Raw genomic sequence first — 16,887 nt, 5'->3', positions numbered from 1 at the left:
CTCGGGAGAGCTGTTACTCACAAACTTGTGCCATGCCTTCTCCTTAGAGAACAGTGTTAAATTGAACAGAAGTATGAGTCAGTTTATCTGATCTCCGCAGACAAGCCTGAACTGAATCTTATGTGTTTCTGTGACCGTAAACCCCGGAGGGCGAAAGGATCTTTCGGAATGACAGAGATTAATACCTCTGCATTCAGTACACAATGAAGTTACTGTGTGAACTGTATTATTTGACTCACTGTAGCTTAGTCCCAGCAGTTATTTTTGGAAATTATAGCTTGCTCTGAATCACGTTCAAGGTTACCAAGTTTAAATTACCAGAGAAGATTTTTTGGTGTTTTTATTCAGCAGGAATTGATCAAAAGTGAAGTAATGACTTTAAAAAAACTCAATATGAAGCAGCACAGCTGTTGCAGTAATGGTATCATTATTTTTCTCTCCTGTGAAGTCTTGGCCAGAGTGTGGAGTTCAGGACTATCTGGGCTCTGGAGATCTCCAACAACCCTAAAGTCCAAGAACCATCAAAGCCTAAGATCCGGTTCGTGGCAGGTATTCATGGTAACGCCCCAGTGGGTACAGAGCTGCTTCTGGAGTTTGCTGCCAGTCTCTGTATTAACTACGGAAAGAATGCAGCCATCACAAGGGTGAGTTTATATTCTTGCGTAAAGTGACCCCTATGATGTTTACCGTATGATCAGGTTGTGGCGCACGTCTTTTTGCTGATTTTTCTAAAGTAAACCTATGAATAACTTTTATATTGTTAGTATTATTTCAAGATAAACACTTAAAGTCTGTGTAAGGCAATTCAGAGAACTGTTTCTAAACATATTATGAATGTTAGAAATCTATTGCTGAAAACACTATGAACAACACTATGCAGTGCATAATTGTTTACCAGTTTATCACCATTTCATGCCTCGACGCACTGGAGCCACTGAGCTTGGGCCCTCCCCTAACATTATTATAACTAGAGCATATTAGCATCAGTGGTTTGCCCGCTCAGTCGTGAGTTACTGTCATTACCATTAGTTACTACAGTTTGCTAGCTAGCTATACCTTTGTCACATAAATGCATATTACCAAACATGTATGTCTGTGTAAATCCAATTAAGCTGCTATAAGGAGCATCTTTTCAGGTTGTAGTGGTATTTGACAGTTGAGAGGTGGCAGCTTTCCTGCGACAGCATGCAAGCCCCCAGCGTTTGAGAGCAGAGAATTCTGCTTTTTTTTTTTAAGATATTGATAAGTCTTTTTATTTACTTGCCATTTTTTCTACGTTCAAATTTTGCTGTGATTAATAACACATTTTCTGTGGTGTTACAAACTCAGAACACATTTAATATTGCTTAACACAGACTTTAACAGACTAAAGCAACTCAGGTTTACTTGATTATCCATATATCATTTTTTTCAGAATGATTATGATCAAATATGATCTGTCAAGTTAAGGAGCATTGTTTGTTAATCCCTCAGTCATTGTATTGCATTGCATGATTTGTTTTGCCCCCAACAATAAAAAGCTACAGAGCTTTGATTATAAAAATAAGTTTTTAGATATCATCTTAAGAAATTTTATTAAGAATGACACAGATCAAGAGTTATTGAGTGACAACTGATATTTTTTTGTGCATTTAAGTACAGTAGTTTGCTAAACCATTACAAAGATCTCATTGATTTTACATGACAAGCTTTCAGAATTTCGTTGTACTTTTTGATATATAAATATCAGCAACTGCTCTTAAATTGCATATTGTCTAGTTCAGGCTTTTGAATAAAAATGAGGTATTTATTTCCTCCTTGAGCGTGGGCTTCATATTTTTCTATATTATGCTAGATGAGCTATAAAGCAAAAGCATGATGTATCAAATATGATCGACAAATATAAATAAAAAATAGATACAAAACTCTTACCCTATAGACATTCATTTTAAGTCCCATTTTAAAAGATTGGTTCACTTCCAAAATGAAAAGTTCATGATAATTTACTTACCCCCATGTCATTCAAGTTCATGTCTTTCTTTCTTCAGTCGAAAATAAGGTTTTTGAGAAAAACATTCCAGGATTTTTCTTCATATAGTGGACTTCAATGGGAGCCAACATGTTGAAGGTCCAAACTGCAGTTTCAAAAGGCTCTGCACGATCCCAGCCAAGGAATAAGCGCTTTATCTAATGAAACGACCAGTCATTAAAAAAAAAAAAAAAATACAATTCATATACTTTTTAACCATAAATGCTCATCTTGCACTAGCTTGACTCCACGCATTATGTAGTCACGTTGGGAACGTCATGTGTGACAAAGGCGGAAGTATCGACCCAGTGTTTGCAAAGCAAACATGCAAAGAAAGTCAAACACCCTTTACAAAAAAGGTAAAACTAGGACGATTTTGAAGTTGGAGGAGAAAAATAAATGGTGTTTTTCACCCTAACTTACTTTTTTTAAACCTAAGCACACAGACGAAGAACTAATCACGCGTAGGGTGACCATACGGGCCATTTTTACGGGATGCCTCCTTGCCAGGATTTCTATATTGCCTAAAATATCCAGGTTTTGGCTGTTTGCACTGTGCAGGTAGATTGTTGTGAGACATTCATTAGGGCTATAGAGAGCAGAGCAGACGGCTCCTTATGCTTTCCAACGCTCTCGAACCTACTTTGGTGTCTTCTTTTTGATTGCGCTAATTTGCATCGCTTTGAACGTTCTCTGTAGATCTCACCTTCTCACGTGCAGTGCTACGATTGGTCTATTATGTAAAATACCTGGATGTTATTGGTCAAACTACTTTGGATGTTTTATGCAATATTTAAATCATGGCCAGGATGCATACAGTATGAACTGTGCATATGGCCACCCTAACCATTCGTGACCTTTCCAACTTGATTACGTAATGCGTGAAGTCGCAGACTCGCATCGCAGAACTAGTGCAAGATGAGCATTTGTGGTTAAAAAGGTTTTTTTTTGTTTTTTGTTTTTTTTTAGAAAATGACCAATCGTTTCTCTAGATTAGACCCTTATTCCTCGGCTAGGATCCGTGTAAACTCTTTAAATTGAAGTGGCACTAAAAGTGCGATTTGGACCTTCCATTGAAGTCCACTATATGGAGAAAAATGCTAGAATGTTTTCCTCAAAAACCTTAATTTCTTTTCAACTGAAGAAAGAAAGACATGAACATCTTGGATGACATGGGGGTGAGTAAATTATTAGCAAATTTAATTCTGGAAGTGAACTAATCCTTTGAGTAGTTTTTGGGCCGTTTCTTTTTTGGTGGAAATCAACAGCATTGGTGGCCTTGATTACCTCAGGAAACTACTTAAATTTGAATTGCAATCAAACAAAATTAAACTTTGAACATACAGTCAAGCCCGAAATTATTCATACCAATGGCAAATTCTGATTTAAAGTTACTTTTATTCAACCAGCAAGTTTTTTTTTTGACCGGAAATGACACAGGCTTCTCTCAAAACATAATAAGACGATGTACAAGAGGCATCATTGTGGAAAAAAATATTTCTCAGCTTTTAATTACATTTGAACAAAAAGTGGCATGTGCAAAATTATACATATCCTTTGCAAACTGTCACAGTCTATGGGAAAATCCAAAGTTCTTTATCATTCCAAATAGTCCAAGCTGTTCTGAAGCATCCTAATTACCCTGATTCATTGGGAACAGCTGTTTTAATCAACTCAACAGGTGAAAATCAGAAGCTCTCTGCTGTTGGTTTCTGGACAGTCATGGCTAAGACAGAGGAGCCTCACTGAGGACCTGCGGCTGCGCAACGACCCAAAACACACAAAAAAGTGGTGAAGAAATGGTTAGCAGACAAAAACATTAACGTTTTGCAGTGGCCCAGTCAGAGTCCTGACTTAAATCCAATTGAGAATCTGTGGAGGGAGCTAAAGATCAGGGTGATGGCAAGGAGACCCTCCAACCTGAAAGAGCTGGAGCTCATCGCTAAAGACGAATGGGAGATATACCAGTGGAGACGTGCAAAAAGCTGGTCAGCAATTATAGGAAGTGTTTGATTGCTGTAATAGTCAATAAAGGCTTTTCTATTGATTATTAAGAAGGGTATGAATAATTTTGGACATGCCACTTTTTGTTCAAATGTAAATAAAAGATGAGTAATACTTTTTTTAAATGATGCTTCTTGAACATCATCTTGTTATCTTCTGGGAGACGTTTGTGTCATTTCTAATAAATAAAAAAAACTTGCTGGTTGAATAAAAGTAACTTTAAGTCAGAATTTGCCAGGGGTATGAATAATTTTGGGCTTGACTGTAAGTATAGAACATTAAACTCTCTGAAATCCAGCTAAAAAGCTCTAAAATGTTCCTCACTTGTTCTCCCCTGTTTTTAGCTCATCAATGAGACCAGAATTGTTATTCTGCCCAGCATCAACCCAGATGGGCGTGAGCTGGCGAAAGAGAAAAACTGCACCTCCACTGCTGGCATGACCAATGTGCATGGCAAAGACCTTGACAATGATTTCTTCGGTGGGATTGAGTTCAAATTCTACCTCATGTTTCACTACTGTGTCAGTTCCTGCATTTCACTGCTTAGTCTACAGGAATCTGACTGTGTGTCATTCTGTAGGTAATGCATCTCAGCGCGCTGCAGAACCTCAGCCAGAGACACGTGCCGTTATGGATCTGATACAAGAAAGAGGCTTCACTCTCTCTGTGGCTCTGGATGGTGGATCCGTATTGGTCACGTATCCATATGACAAACCAGTGCAATCTGGTATGTTTTGACTCATCCTCTGCTGTAGGAAATTGCACAGCTATTGTATCTGTGTTCTGATTTGTTTTTGTTTTGCTTCTCAATTTCAGTTGAAAATGCAGATACGTTGAGATATTTGGCTACTGTGTATGCCAACCACCATCCCAAAATGCACTCGGGCGATACTGGATGTCCAAACAGCCAGAGTATGCTGAATTCTTCCATACTTAAAGTTTTTAAAACAACAGTTTATCTTTTCAGTAACTAGAAAATGCTCAGGATGTAACATTTTTAAATCAAAAAGCCTCTGTTCTGTCAAATGTATAGGTAGAGCAACCATTTTTAGGTTGATGTTATAAATTATTTCTTTCTTACTGTCTCCCTCTAGTGGGCACCATCCCTAGTGGTGTCCTTCGAGCAGCAGAATGGCACAGTCACATGGGTAGCATGAAGGTAAATTACATACTATTTTTCATGCACTTTCCAAAAGTTTCCAAAAATACAGTAAAAACTGTAATATTGTAAAATATTGTTACAATTTTAAAAAGTTGTTTTTCATTTTAATATATTTAAAAAAAAATTCTGTTATGGAATTTTTCAGGTATTTTTAGCCATCACACAGTTTTCAGTGTCACATGATCCTTCAGAAATCATTCTGATATGCTGATTTGGTACTTACGAAATATGTATTTTATTAAATGATCGATGTTAAAAACTGTTTGTGCTGCTTATTTTTTTGGAAACCATGACAGTTTGAATTCTTTGATAAATAGTTCAAAAGATAATAAAATGCTTTTATTTGAAATTGAAATTCTTTCTAACATTATGAATGTCTTTATTGTCTAATTTAATGCATTCTTGCTGAATAAAACCATTAGTTTTTTTGAAAAAATGAAACTTCCTGACTGAAGGGTATCTTTAAATCTGTCCATCTTCTACCAAGTGACAGATGAATTTGTGCAAACATATCTTAAATTTGTGCAAAATCCCTTAAAGTTTGATTGGACACATAGCTTAGCACATCAAAACATTATAACATACTTTTTTGTTGTTGCATTTACCATGTAAATATTCTGTAAAATCAGAACAGACCTGAAGCCCATTTTTGGTCATGACCAACTAGTTCACAATAATTTATGAAATCTTAGTTCCTCCTAATAATTTCTTCCTCTCCATGTTGTAGGACTTCAGTGTGGACTTTGGTCACTGTCCCGAGATCACTGTGTACACCAGCTGCTGCCTGTTCCCATCAGCTGAAATGCTGCCCACGCTTTGGACTGAGAACAGGAAGTCTCTTCTGAGCATGCTGGTTGAGGTCAGTCTGTTGTCCTCCCTGCTGCCTTTCTGTTCATCACCCTCCACTGCATTTCAGCTCTTCCTTTGCTGAAGCTGGTTCTTCTGTTTTCCTCTGTTGTAGGTGCACAAAGGGGTTCGTGGAGTGGTTAAGGATAAAAACGGTAAGCCCATCGTGGGCGCTATAATAGTATTAAATGGTGGTGTTCGAGTCTTCACCAGTGAGGGAGGATATTTTCATGCCCTTCTGGCCCCTGGTTTACACAACATTGAAGCAGTGGCTGACGGCTACCAACAGCAGTCCCAGAAGGTAAGTTTTGTTATTTTTTGGTTTGGTTTGGTTATTTTTGGTTTGGTTTTTTAGTTTGTTTAGGGGGTTTTGTTTGTTTAGGTTTTGGTTTGTGTAGATGTGTTTTTTTTGTTTGGTTTGTTTTTTTATTGTTTTGGCTTGTTTGTTTAGGTTTGTTTTAGTTTGTTAGGTTTTTTAGTTTATTTTGGCTGGCTTGTTTAGGTTTTTGGTTTGGTTTGTTTAGGTTTGTTTTTGTTTGGTTTGTTTTTTGTTTAGGTTTGTTTTTACTTTAATTTGGTATGTTTGTTTTTGGTTTGTTTTGGTATGTTTGTGGTGTTTTTGGTTTGTTTTGTTTAGGTTTTTTGTTTATTTGTTAAGGTTTGGTTGTTTTGGTATGTTTGTTTAGGTTTGCTTTGTTCGGTTTAATTATTTGTTTTTGGTGTTTTGGCTGGTTTGATTGTTTAGGTTTTTGGTTTGTTTAGGTTAGTTTTTTTGTTTGCTTTTTTTGTTTTAGCTGGTTTGTTTGGGTTTTTGGTTTGTTCTGGTTTGTTTTTTGTTTGCTTAGGTTTGTTTTGGTATGTTTGTTTTTTGTTTGGTTTGTTGTTTTGGTTTTTTTTTTTTTTGTTGTTGGTTAGGGTTTGCTTTTTGTTTGGTATATTTGTTTAGGTAGTTTTTTTTGTTTGGTTTGTTTTTTGTTTATTTGTTTTGTTTTGTTTATGTTTGGTGTTTGTTTAGGTTTGTTTTGCTATGTTTGTTTTTTGTTTGGTTTGGTTTTGTTTGTTTTGCTTTGTTTAGGTTTGAGTTTTTGTTTAGGTTTGTTTTTTTGTTTGGTTCGTTTTTGTTTTGGATTGTTTTTTATTTGTCATGGTTTGGTTTTTGTTTGGTATGTTTGTTTAGGATTGTATGTTTTGGTTTGTTTAGATTTGTTTTTTGTTTGTATGTTTTGGTTTGTTTGTTTGTTTGTTTGTTTGTTTGCGTTTGATTTTTTTTTTTTTTTTTTTTTTTTTTTTAGTTTTTTGGTTAGTTTTTTTGTTTATTGTAATACAAAACATTTTTTTTAATCAAACTGTTCAATAATATACAATGCAGTATAATAATATACTATACCTTTTTATTATTTTCTGTATAAAAAATACAGAATATTAAGTTAAATCGAAGTGTGTAATAATATATAATACAGTAAAATGAATATAGTTTAGTAAGATATTAAAGGCACAACATGCAAGATTTTTGGATTAAAATATCTAAAATCACTAGAACATTGTTATATATTTTAAGACTTGTGAACTTACATTATCCCAAATGTTTTGAAGAATATTTAGTAAAGCGGACCGTGTCATTGCGCCGCCTACCAATGACTCGATTTTCCGGTTTTATTTTGTAGGAAACATGGTAATCCCAAAGACACTTTTATATGTTATGCACTTTATTAGACAGGTGACAAACGCACAGAGTAGCATTATAACAGAACTTTCAACACACTCAAATGTATCTAATATGAAAAAACTGCTTTTTCCTACATCCGCATGACCATAGAGCAGAAGCACTCGACTGTGGCATAATAAAAGCTCCGGTGCTTTTGAGCCATGTATCGCGCCCGTCCTTCATTAGCAATTACTTCAGCGTCCTTGTTTCACTCAATTACGACATCATCAAACTACACCTTTGGTTTTTTGTTTGTTTTAAATATGCGCCCTCTAGTGGCGAAACTTCCATATTGTGCCTTTAATTTAATTGTCTAATATTTATGCATTTTATTTTATTTTAAATGAGAAATTAGGTGTGATCTATGCATATGTTTTGCTCTTTCTAGGTGTCTGTGTCACCATTTGAAGCAGCAAGTTCCATTATCATTGAGTTTGACATGGAGAACGATATATTTGGCCTTCCAAGAGAATTGGTAGTGGCCAGCGCAGGTAGGCAGATTAAATCGCTGAAGTACCCTGTGTTTAACCAACCATTTTGTTAAATGCTACATTAATATGCAAACTTTTAATAACTGGTCTTTATCATTATTCAATCCCTAGCTGCGGCAATGACGGCCCTGGTCGTGACAGCCTGCATCATCTGGTGCGTCTGCTCAGCCAAATCAAACAGACAAAAAGACGGATTCCATCGGCTACGACAACACAGGGACGACTATGACGACGAAATCCGCCTCATGTCTATGGGCTCCAAAAAGTCTCTCCTAAGCCACGAATTTCAAGATGAGAGCGAAAGTGATGAGGATACGCTTTACACCAACAAACTTTGAGAACTTGCTGCTCCCTTTCCTCCCCCTGAGTTTGTCTACACTGCCTGCAGGGCCAATAGAGGGCGCTCAACGGCCAGCAGCGGTATTGTCCAATCTATTGAAACCCGAGAACCACCGTGGGATGCACTTTAATGCCCTGTTGAAATCGGGCGAGCGTTTTGCACCATAGTGTATGCAACTAACCACTGCTCTCAACCAGCCTGCTTAGTTATCTGGGTCTTTATAATATCGGTCCTCTACCCTTTAAAAAAAAGGAAATCAAACAGATCCATCTCAATAGGATTATGAAACACTGTGCCTTGTTAGATTAGAGGTTGCATGGTCGCTGCTGTTGTGAGGATGATGATTTTGTAGAGTAAATGGAATTTTGCTCCAATTTTTTCTGTGGACCCGGGTCAAAGTCAGGAATCGGCCCATATGAGAATCTGGTCTGCTCATTGGCTTCGAGTTTAAGTTTATGAAAAAAACACTGCTGCGTTTTAATTATTTGCAGTCATACAATGGCCCGAACATTTCACATTATGCAGAGTTATTCGTCCAATCTTAAATAAAGATATTTACATTAAGGAAGGTGACACATTAGATGCGTCGCAGACAGAAATGCTCATTCACTGCCTTCCCATTTCTCTTGTTATTTTGGCATTCAGGGATATGGTGAAACATTAATAATAACTTCACACAAACATGACAGTGTTTAGTCAGTGTGTCTGGATTCTTTTGTCTTAATGTGCACTCTTGAAAATGCTGTTTTGTTAATTTTTTAAAAAAGTATTTATTTTTGTTTTAACATCCCTCCAATGAAACATATTTTGCTCACCACCTCTCAGGCATCCCAAAAAGATTAGAAAAACAGTGCTGTCAAACTTTATTCATATAGTCGACATATTTACATGTTATTGTCTGATCAATATCTGCATCCTATATCTTCTCTTCCAAGAAACTCCTGAAACATTGCTAATCATTTGAAAACATGCATATAGCTTCTTATTTGTTCTCTTAGTTTGTGTGTACACAAAAAGCACCACAGTATGTTTCCTCTTAGACAGAAGGAGGCTTTGATTGTGTGACGCATTAAGGCAATGTGGTGTTATTGAGCGATCTGAAACCAGCAAAACACCTGTGAGTGCATCTTTCTGATTCATTTTCTGAATCATTCTTTCTTCTACCCTCTGAAAGTTAAAAGTAAGAATTGGATAGAAAAGATGAAGAGTGGTGGGACATTGCTCAAGCTTTTAGAAGAGCAAAAGCAACCAAAACCCTATTAAAACTTAATGGAAGATTCAGATTTGTATTTACAATTCATATCATTCTGTGCCAGTTTGTCCTTTCATACAAGTCAAATGTTAAAAAGTGGGAAAATTATGTTTCTATGATTTAATTAGTGATTGATCCCACTACCAAGAGAAATGAAATTTAATTTGGCTTGGTGTTGATTGTCATGCTTGAATGTAAATTTCTGGGTGTGTTTGAACAAATATATATAACTTTTCTATGTTTGTGCTGATGTCTATTTTTTTTTCTTTTTATACAACAATGATTGTAGATATCGAATTGTTGCCAACTATATGTAAATTACACAAGTGCAATTTCTGAGTGAAAGAACTGCACAAATAAACCTGTTTATGTGTATTAAAGAAATGAATGGTGTGTAATGAGATGTAAATAAAGATGAAACTTTGTTCTGAATATTTGATGAGTGTTTTTATTTTAATATGAGCAATATTCTTGTGGGAGTTATGCTGTTGGTCTGTATCAAAAAGATGAAAGCTCACACATAATATTTTTTTACACTACCAGACTAAGATTTTTAATGTTTTTTTAAAGTCTCTTGTGGTCACCAAGCCTGCATTTATTTGATCCAAAGTACAGCAAAAACAGTACAATTTTGAAATATTTTTACTATTAAAAATAACTTTTCTAAAATGCAATTTATTCCTGAGGTTTTACAGCTCACATGATCCTTCAGAAATCATTCTAATATTTTGATTTGCTGCTCAAAATTTATTATTATTATTATTATTATTATTATTATGTTGAAAGGATAAAATAGAATAGAATTTTTTTAAGGTTTCTTTGATGAGTAGAAAGTTCATAAGAAATGCATTTTGGAAATAGAAATCTTTTGTAACGTTACAAATGTCTTTATCATCACTTTTGATCAATTTAAATCACCCTTTCGAAATAAAAGTATTAATTATAATTTCTTTCCCCTAAAAAATAAATGAAATAAAATAACATAAACATTTTACTTTTTTCAAGCTTTTGAATGGTGTAGTGTATAAAGTAACAAACGTTTTATTTTAATTATTATTACTATTCCATATTATTTTTACATCTTTGGCTCTTTCTATTCATCAAAATACTCAACTGCTTTAAATATTGATGATAATAATAATAATAATAATAATAATAATAAATTTTTTTAAATTTTTTGTTTCTTGAACAGCAAATTAGCATATTAGAATGATTTTTGAAGGATCGTGTGACACTGAAGACTGAATGATGCTGAAAATTTAGCTTTGATAACAGGAATAAATTACATTTTAAAATATATTCAAATAGAAAACAATTTTAAATAGTAAATATATTTCAAAATTATACCGTTTTTGCTGTACTTTGAATCAAATAAATGCAGGTTTGGTGAGCAGAAGAGGCTTCTTAAAAAAAACATAAAAAATCTTACTGTTCAAAAACTTTTGACTGGTAAAAAAAAAAAAAAAAAATTTGTTTGGATACTTCGCCCAAAAATGAAAATTTGTCATCATTTACTCACTCTCATGTTGTTCCAAAAGTGTATGAGTTTCTTTCTTATGTGTAACATAAAAAAGGATATTTTGAAGAACACTAGTAATCAAACAGTTGGTGAAAAATCCTTCAAAAATATCTTCTTTTGTGTTCAACATAAAAAAGAAACTTAAAACGACATGAGGGTGAGTAAATGAAGCCAACATTTTTATTTTTGGGTGAACTGTTCCTCGTGTTTGTATACATAAACTGTTTTCAATAAATATAAACTCGGGAACGCTAAAGGCGCGTGCGTTTCTCTGTCACATCACGTGATGGCGCTGTGATGACAGAGCGCAGCGACAGTGTAGTGAAGTGCTCTTGCTCTAGTCTCCGCCTCTGCCAGCACCACCGCGGATGACGTTAAACAACAAAGATGGCAGGAGGAAACAGCAACTATTGGGAAGGTGAGGTGGCAAAGCGTTACAAATTACACTCGACCAAAAGCATTATTGCGCTTTGTGACAGCTCACGCCAATTCCTTGTTCTGAACAGTCTTTGAAGACGTTTCCATGAAAACGCAGCCAGCTTTCCCCGTTAACTATTGCCGTTAGCATTAGCTCGCTAGACCGCAGAAACGTCAGTGCTTCCGATTAGCCCGAAAACCTGAGGAATACATGGAGACATCTTTCCTATCTCTTACTTTAAACAGTTGTCAGGTGTTTTCCGTTTTATACGGACTTTCTGTATTCCGTGTAACACAAACATGTAACGTTAGAATCTGTCAAAGAAGATACGCAGCTGTTTGTATATGAAGCTAAAATGAGTTTATCGTTATACTCCAAAATAAAATAACTTATGGGCCGTGTTTCAAAATCTGATAAACTGCCTTCCTAGACAGCACTTGAAGGCTTCATATGTGCGTTTTGAACGTTCTCACGCGTCTGTGACGCCCAAACCACATGACAGTTGTGACAACAAATCAATAAATCAGGTAGACCAGGGGGGTGTTCCATAAAACAAGTTTACCAAATAAGCCAGGCTTATTTCAGTTAGTCTGACTTATTGCCACTTGATTTGGCTCAAAATAAGTCAGACTAACTGAAATAAGCCTGACTTATTTGGTAAACTTGTTTTATGGAACACCCCCCAGATAGACTAATATGAATGTTTTGTCTTCTATAAGTATAAATAACTACAAACTTACGTTGTCAGTCATATGCTGTGTATAATTTTATAATATAATATATATTGTCATTTAATGGAAACTGTAATTAACTCTAAAGGAGCTGCTGTTGTTGTAATGCACATGCAAATGTGATTTTATGGTCTTAGATTTTAATCAATGTTTATAACCACTGAAATAACTTCATGAATGTTATCTTTATTTTATTGCATTTTGACAGACCTGCGGAAGCAGGCGAGGCAGCTGGAGAACGAGCTGGACCTGAAGCTGGTGTCCTTCAGTAAGCTGTGCACTAGTTACAGCAGCTCTCGGGACAGCCGTAGAGGAGACAGGTGTGATGCCACTGTGCCTCATCAAATGTTTTCTAAATATCATTATAAAGATGATGATGGTGGCAATAAAACAGTTCTGTTCTGTCTCTGTTCAGCAGTTCGGATACAACACCTCTGCTCTCCAACTCCACTCAGGACAGAATGTTTGAAACCATGTCAGTGGAGATTGAGCAGCTACTTGCGAAAGTAAGAATTGTGTAAAATGTGCCAGTTAGGGGAGGGCGATATGCCTAAAATCACATATAACTCATTGTATGAGTAATTTTCTTTCATGGTAACAATATGTATCACAATATAGTTGTTTTTCTCTAAATAATGTCTTTATGAAGATTTTTGAAACTATAGAAATTTCATAATTAAAAATTTCAAAACTAATACTAGCCTAAAAAAAAAAAAACTCAAGCTCACTGAAGACATGTAAACAGTCAGTGATTAAATAAGAATAAGAAACTAATTACAAGCAATAGGAAAAAATGTATAAAAAAACACTGCATATTCTTCACTGTGTATATTAAATATGCATTTCATCTTATTAAATTTACAAACGTGATTTAGTCAAGAGCAGTAAGAGATTTTCTCTCTTTCGTTGTTTGATTAACATCAGGAATATTAAACTGCTGTCACTTTAGGACCTGCCTGGATCCAATACACTGTTACATGTTTTCTTTATCAGAGGTTTGCTTTTACGTAAGACCTAAATTACTGTGTTTACAAGGATACCTGTTAAGACAGGCTTTTTGATACATAATAGTGTGTGGATTTCACCATTCAAGGCCTATAAATTGACAAAACTAAGTCCATTCAATACTCGTGCTCAGTGAGCACCACTCGCACGCCTCTCTGACAGCACTCAGAAACAGTCTCTCGGACAGTGCCCACATATAGGGAGATGAGTTCTCTTTCGCTGCTGATTGTGTTTGAAAGCTTAAAATCAGTTGTTTATAACCAGCAATGCTTAAAACATGTGCAAACGATACGTTTTCATAACCACGTAGCACAGCAACATCACGCGAGTGTGTAACTGCAATAGAGATGATAGTCGAAAAAGAAAACAAATTATCCTCCGGTTAGTCATGTCTACTAGTATTTCACCCAGCCCTAGTGTGGGTGCTATATGTATTCTTTACAGTTTTCCAACCTGCTCCTATAAGTAGTTTTATATGTATATTAAACTACTTATTGACCAATAAGAGTTTTTTTTTTTTTGTGGTCGATAACTGATCTCTAGAGAGCAGGATATATATTGTAAGTATATGTGCAATATCACTAAATTAAACTAATAAGATAAATAAAAAAGTAAATACATATGCAAATAAATAGGTACACAATTTAAATAATTTATTTTAGACATTATTAATTACATTATTTACAAATGGTTTTGTCTAATGTCATTCCTGTGTTTAAAAGCTTACAGGGGTGAATGACAAGATGGCTGAGTATACGAGCACACCAGGAGTAACGTCTCTGAATGCTGCTCTAATGCACACTCTCCAGAGGCACAGAGACATCCTACAAGTGAGTTTTTTGTTATTTCTAATTATAAAAATATCTCAAGTCATTTCATGAAGTAAATCTGCATGATTGTCTGCAAACAGCTGTTTAAAAGTTTAGGGTCAATAAGATATTTTTTTATTTGTTATTTATTTATTTAAAAAAGACATTAATACTTTTATTTAACAAGAATGCATTAAATTGATTCAAAGTGGCACTTATAAGGCATTTATAATTATATTTCAAAATGTACAGTCAGTCCAAAAATTATTAAGACAACAAAAATAATGTTTGATATATTTTTTTTTTACTAGTGGTTGCAGGACACTATAGTTTATTTATGTAAGTGAGGTAGCAATAATTCCTCATAATTCTTCATGCAGTTGAAAAACAATTGGGTCTAAATATTTGATTTGACACTTTGACCTGACCATGATTTGTTATCAAGCTGAATTTGTTCTAATACAGTTGACCTCTTGAGTTCTTGTCATATTTTATTACCATTTTCTAAATTATAGCAAATAAACTGTGAAAATGTGTGATTAATTTGGAAGGTGTCAGAATAAAACTCTTTGTTTGACTGTATTTAATTTGTTATTGTCAAGATGAATTTGTTCTGACACAGTTTAACTCTAAGTATAATCGTTTCCACAAAAAAAATATTAATATTGATAATAATAAGAAATGTTTCTTGAGCACCAAATCACATATTAAAATGTTTTATAACGGATCAAGCTATATGTGCTGCAAATTCAGCTTTGTGTTCAGAAGAATAAATTATATAAATTGTTCAAACAGTACATTTTTTTTAAGTTGTAGTATTGTTTTACAATATTATAGTTTTTACTGTATTTTTTCTCAAGCAAATGCTGCCTTGATTTTGAAATACGGCCTATAAGTAATTTTATTTTGGAGTAAAAGCTCATTTTAGCTTCCTATACAAACAGCTGCGTAACTTCTTTGACGGATGTATTTATTATGAAGACTGTATTCTCAAGATGAAAGGGCACTTCCTGTATTTGACATCAGTATAGCTTGTTAATTATAACCCCTTTATCTCTGTTTTCCTTCTCTAGGACTACACACATGAATTTCATAAAACCAAATCAAACTTCATGGCAATCAGGGAGAGGGAGGATCTTTTGGGATCTGTGAGAAAAGACATTGAGTGAGTTCTCTCTTCAATTCCAATTTCATCAAGTTATGAAGACCTAAAATCTCTAAAGTATAATAATCCTATATTATGAAAACTTGTATATGGAATGATAGTTCTCTCCAAAATCATGGTTTTTGCTCAAAGTTCAAGCTCTTAGTCTGATCTTTATACCTTCATGCTGTTTCACCCCTGAGCAAAGCATAAAAATGAGTTAAATCCAGGCCCTTATGAAGTCCATGGATTTTTTGCCTCACATTTTCTGTGCTGATTGTGGAGAATAATTAGTAAAATTCGTCTGAATAGATTTAAAAATGTGTTAAACTGATGTGGGAATAATACGCTTTTATTTTAGTAGATTTAATAATCAAATATGTGTAGACTGCAGTCATAGATTTGACGTAGTTCTGGTTGTAACCCTGAGATCGTGACTGCAGGGCTGGATAATGACTTATTGATCTGAACTGCAATGATCTAGCACCTCTACAGGCTGCTTATTTAATTTGTGCATCTTGAAATAGTTGTTGTGCTACCATATATGATGAAAAACTCTGTACTGCTCTTTGCAGTTGCTATTGAACTTATTGTTTAGTGTAAAAAAAACAGACTGTCAGGGTTGGATTTAAACTCAATCCATCTCTCGCAGCACTGTATTTATGTATTTAAGGCCTGTGTGTACACAAGTCAGGGATACGTCCCCTTCCTCCCACTCACCTGACCAGCATAAACTTGCTTACCCAGTATAGAGAACAACAGCTTGGCAGATTTCATTCACTTGTGTATTTATTTGAGTGGGTTACTCTTAGAATGTTGCACAGATTTGACCCAATCAATCAATACTTTGCGGAAATTATATATAAACAGATATAGAGCATTCTGATTTTCAATATCCTGAACATACATTGTTTTACTGTTGCTCAAAATTTGGAGTCAAAAATACAAAACAGTAATATTTAGAAATAATTTAATGTGTTTTAAAATATAATTTATTCCTGTGATGCAAAGCTGAATTTTCAACATCCATTATTCCAGTCTTCAGTGTCACATGATCTTTCAGAAATCATTCTAATATGCTGATTTGCTGCATGTTGAAAACAGTTGTGCTGCTTTAGATTTTTGTGGAAACCATGATGCATTTTTTAAATTTACTGTCAATTTTGATTAGTTTAATGTGTCCTTGCTAAATACAAGTAATAATTTCTTTAAAAATATGCCTTACACACACTAAAAAGCCAAAATCCTATTACTAATGAATTATTGTGCAAAATACTGTAATAGAAAGTGGTAATAATCATTCATGTGTAAGTTGTAATATTCATATTTACCCCCAGAGGGCGATGGTGCACCTTTTGTAACACATTGCTGATTTATCAGTGAACACAGATCATTGTTTCATGCTCATACCCAGTTACTTTCTGTCATGCAGACTGTGAAGGTTCTGGTTTCA

General features: G+C 34.7%; 2 protein-coding genes across 3 annotated transcripts in view; both read left to right on the top strand.

The window, feature by feature from the left end:
* The window catches only part of cpda (carboxypeptidase D, a), a 30,009-nt gene extending 19,769 nt beyond the window's left edge, over nucleotides 1-10,240 (top strand). Inside the window, exons 13-21 of the mRNA XM_073817545.1 lie at nucleotides 449-644; nucleotides 4,357-4,492; nucleotides 4,593-4,739; nucleotides 4,829-4,924; nucleotides 5,107-5,171; nucleotides 5,902-6,033; nucleotides 6,136-6,321; nucleotides 8,114-8,216; nucleotides 8,328-10,240. Of these exons, the coding sequence (XP_073673646.1) occupies nucleotides 449-644; nucleotides 4,357-4,492; nucleotides 4,593-4,739; nucleotides 4,829-4,924; nucleotides 5,107-5,171; nucleotides 5,902-6,033; nucleotides 6,136-6,321; nucleotides 8,114-8,216; nucleotides 8,328-8,554 (1,288 nt within the window). The 3' untranslated portion in view covers nucleotides 8,555-10,240. The remainder of the gene's footprint in view (nucleotides 1-448; nucleotides 645-4,356; nucleotides 4,493-4,592; nucleotides 4,740-4,828; nucleotides 4,925-5,106; nucleotides 5,172-5,901; nucleotides 6,034-6,135; nucleotides 6,322-8,113; nucleotides 8,217-8,327) is intronic.
* A 1,449-nt stretch (nucleotides 10,241-11,689) lies between these two features.
* The window catches only part of gosr1 (golgi SNAP receptor complex member 1), a 32,318-nt gene continuing 27,120 nt past the window's right edge, over nucleotides 11,690-16,887 (top strand). Inside the window, exons 1-5 of one of the 2 annotated variants that reach the window (XM_073817992.1) lie at nucleotides 11,690-11,745; nucleotides 12,685-12,796; nucleotides 12,895-12,982; nucleotides 14,204-14,311; nucleotides 15,364-15,455. In XM_073817992.1, coding sequence (XP_073674093.1) covers nucleotides 11,715-11,745; nucleotides 12,685-12,796; nucleotides 12,895-12,982; nucleotides 14,204-14,311; nucleotides 15,364-15,455 — 431 coding nt within the window. In that variant the 5' untranslated portion in view covers nucleotides 11,690-11,714. Of the gene's footprint in view, nucleotides 11,746-12,684; nucleotides 12,797-12,891; nucleotides 12,983-14,203; nucleotides 14,312-15,363; nucleotides 15,456-16,887 lie in introns of both variants that reach the window. The other variant, XM_073817991.1, reaches the window with a different exon arrangement.

Source organism: Garra rufa, chromosome 14, assembly GCF_049309525.1.
Source record: "Garra rufa chromosome 14, GarRuf1.0, whole genome shotgun sequence".
Classification (NCBI taxonomy): domain Eukaryota; kingdom Metazoa; phylum Chordata; class Actinopteri; order Cypriniformes; family Cyprinidae; genus Garra; species Garra rufa.
The sequence above is the reverse complement of the archived record's forward strand: the minus strand, read 5'-3'. Positions and strand labels throughout refer to the sequence as shown.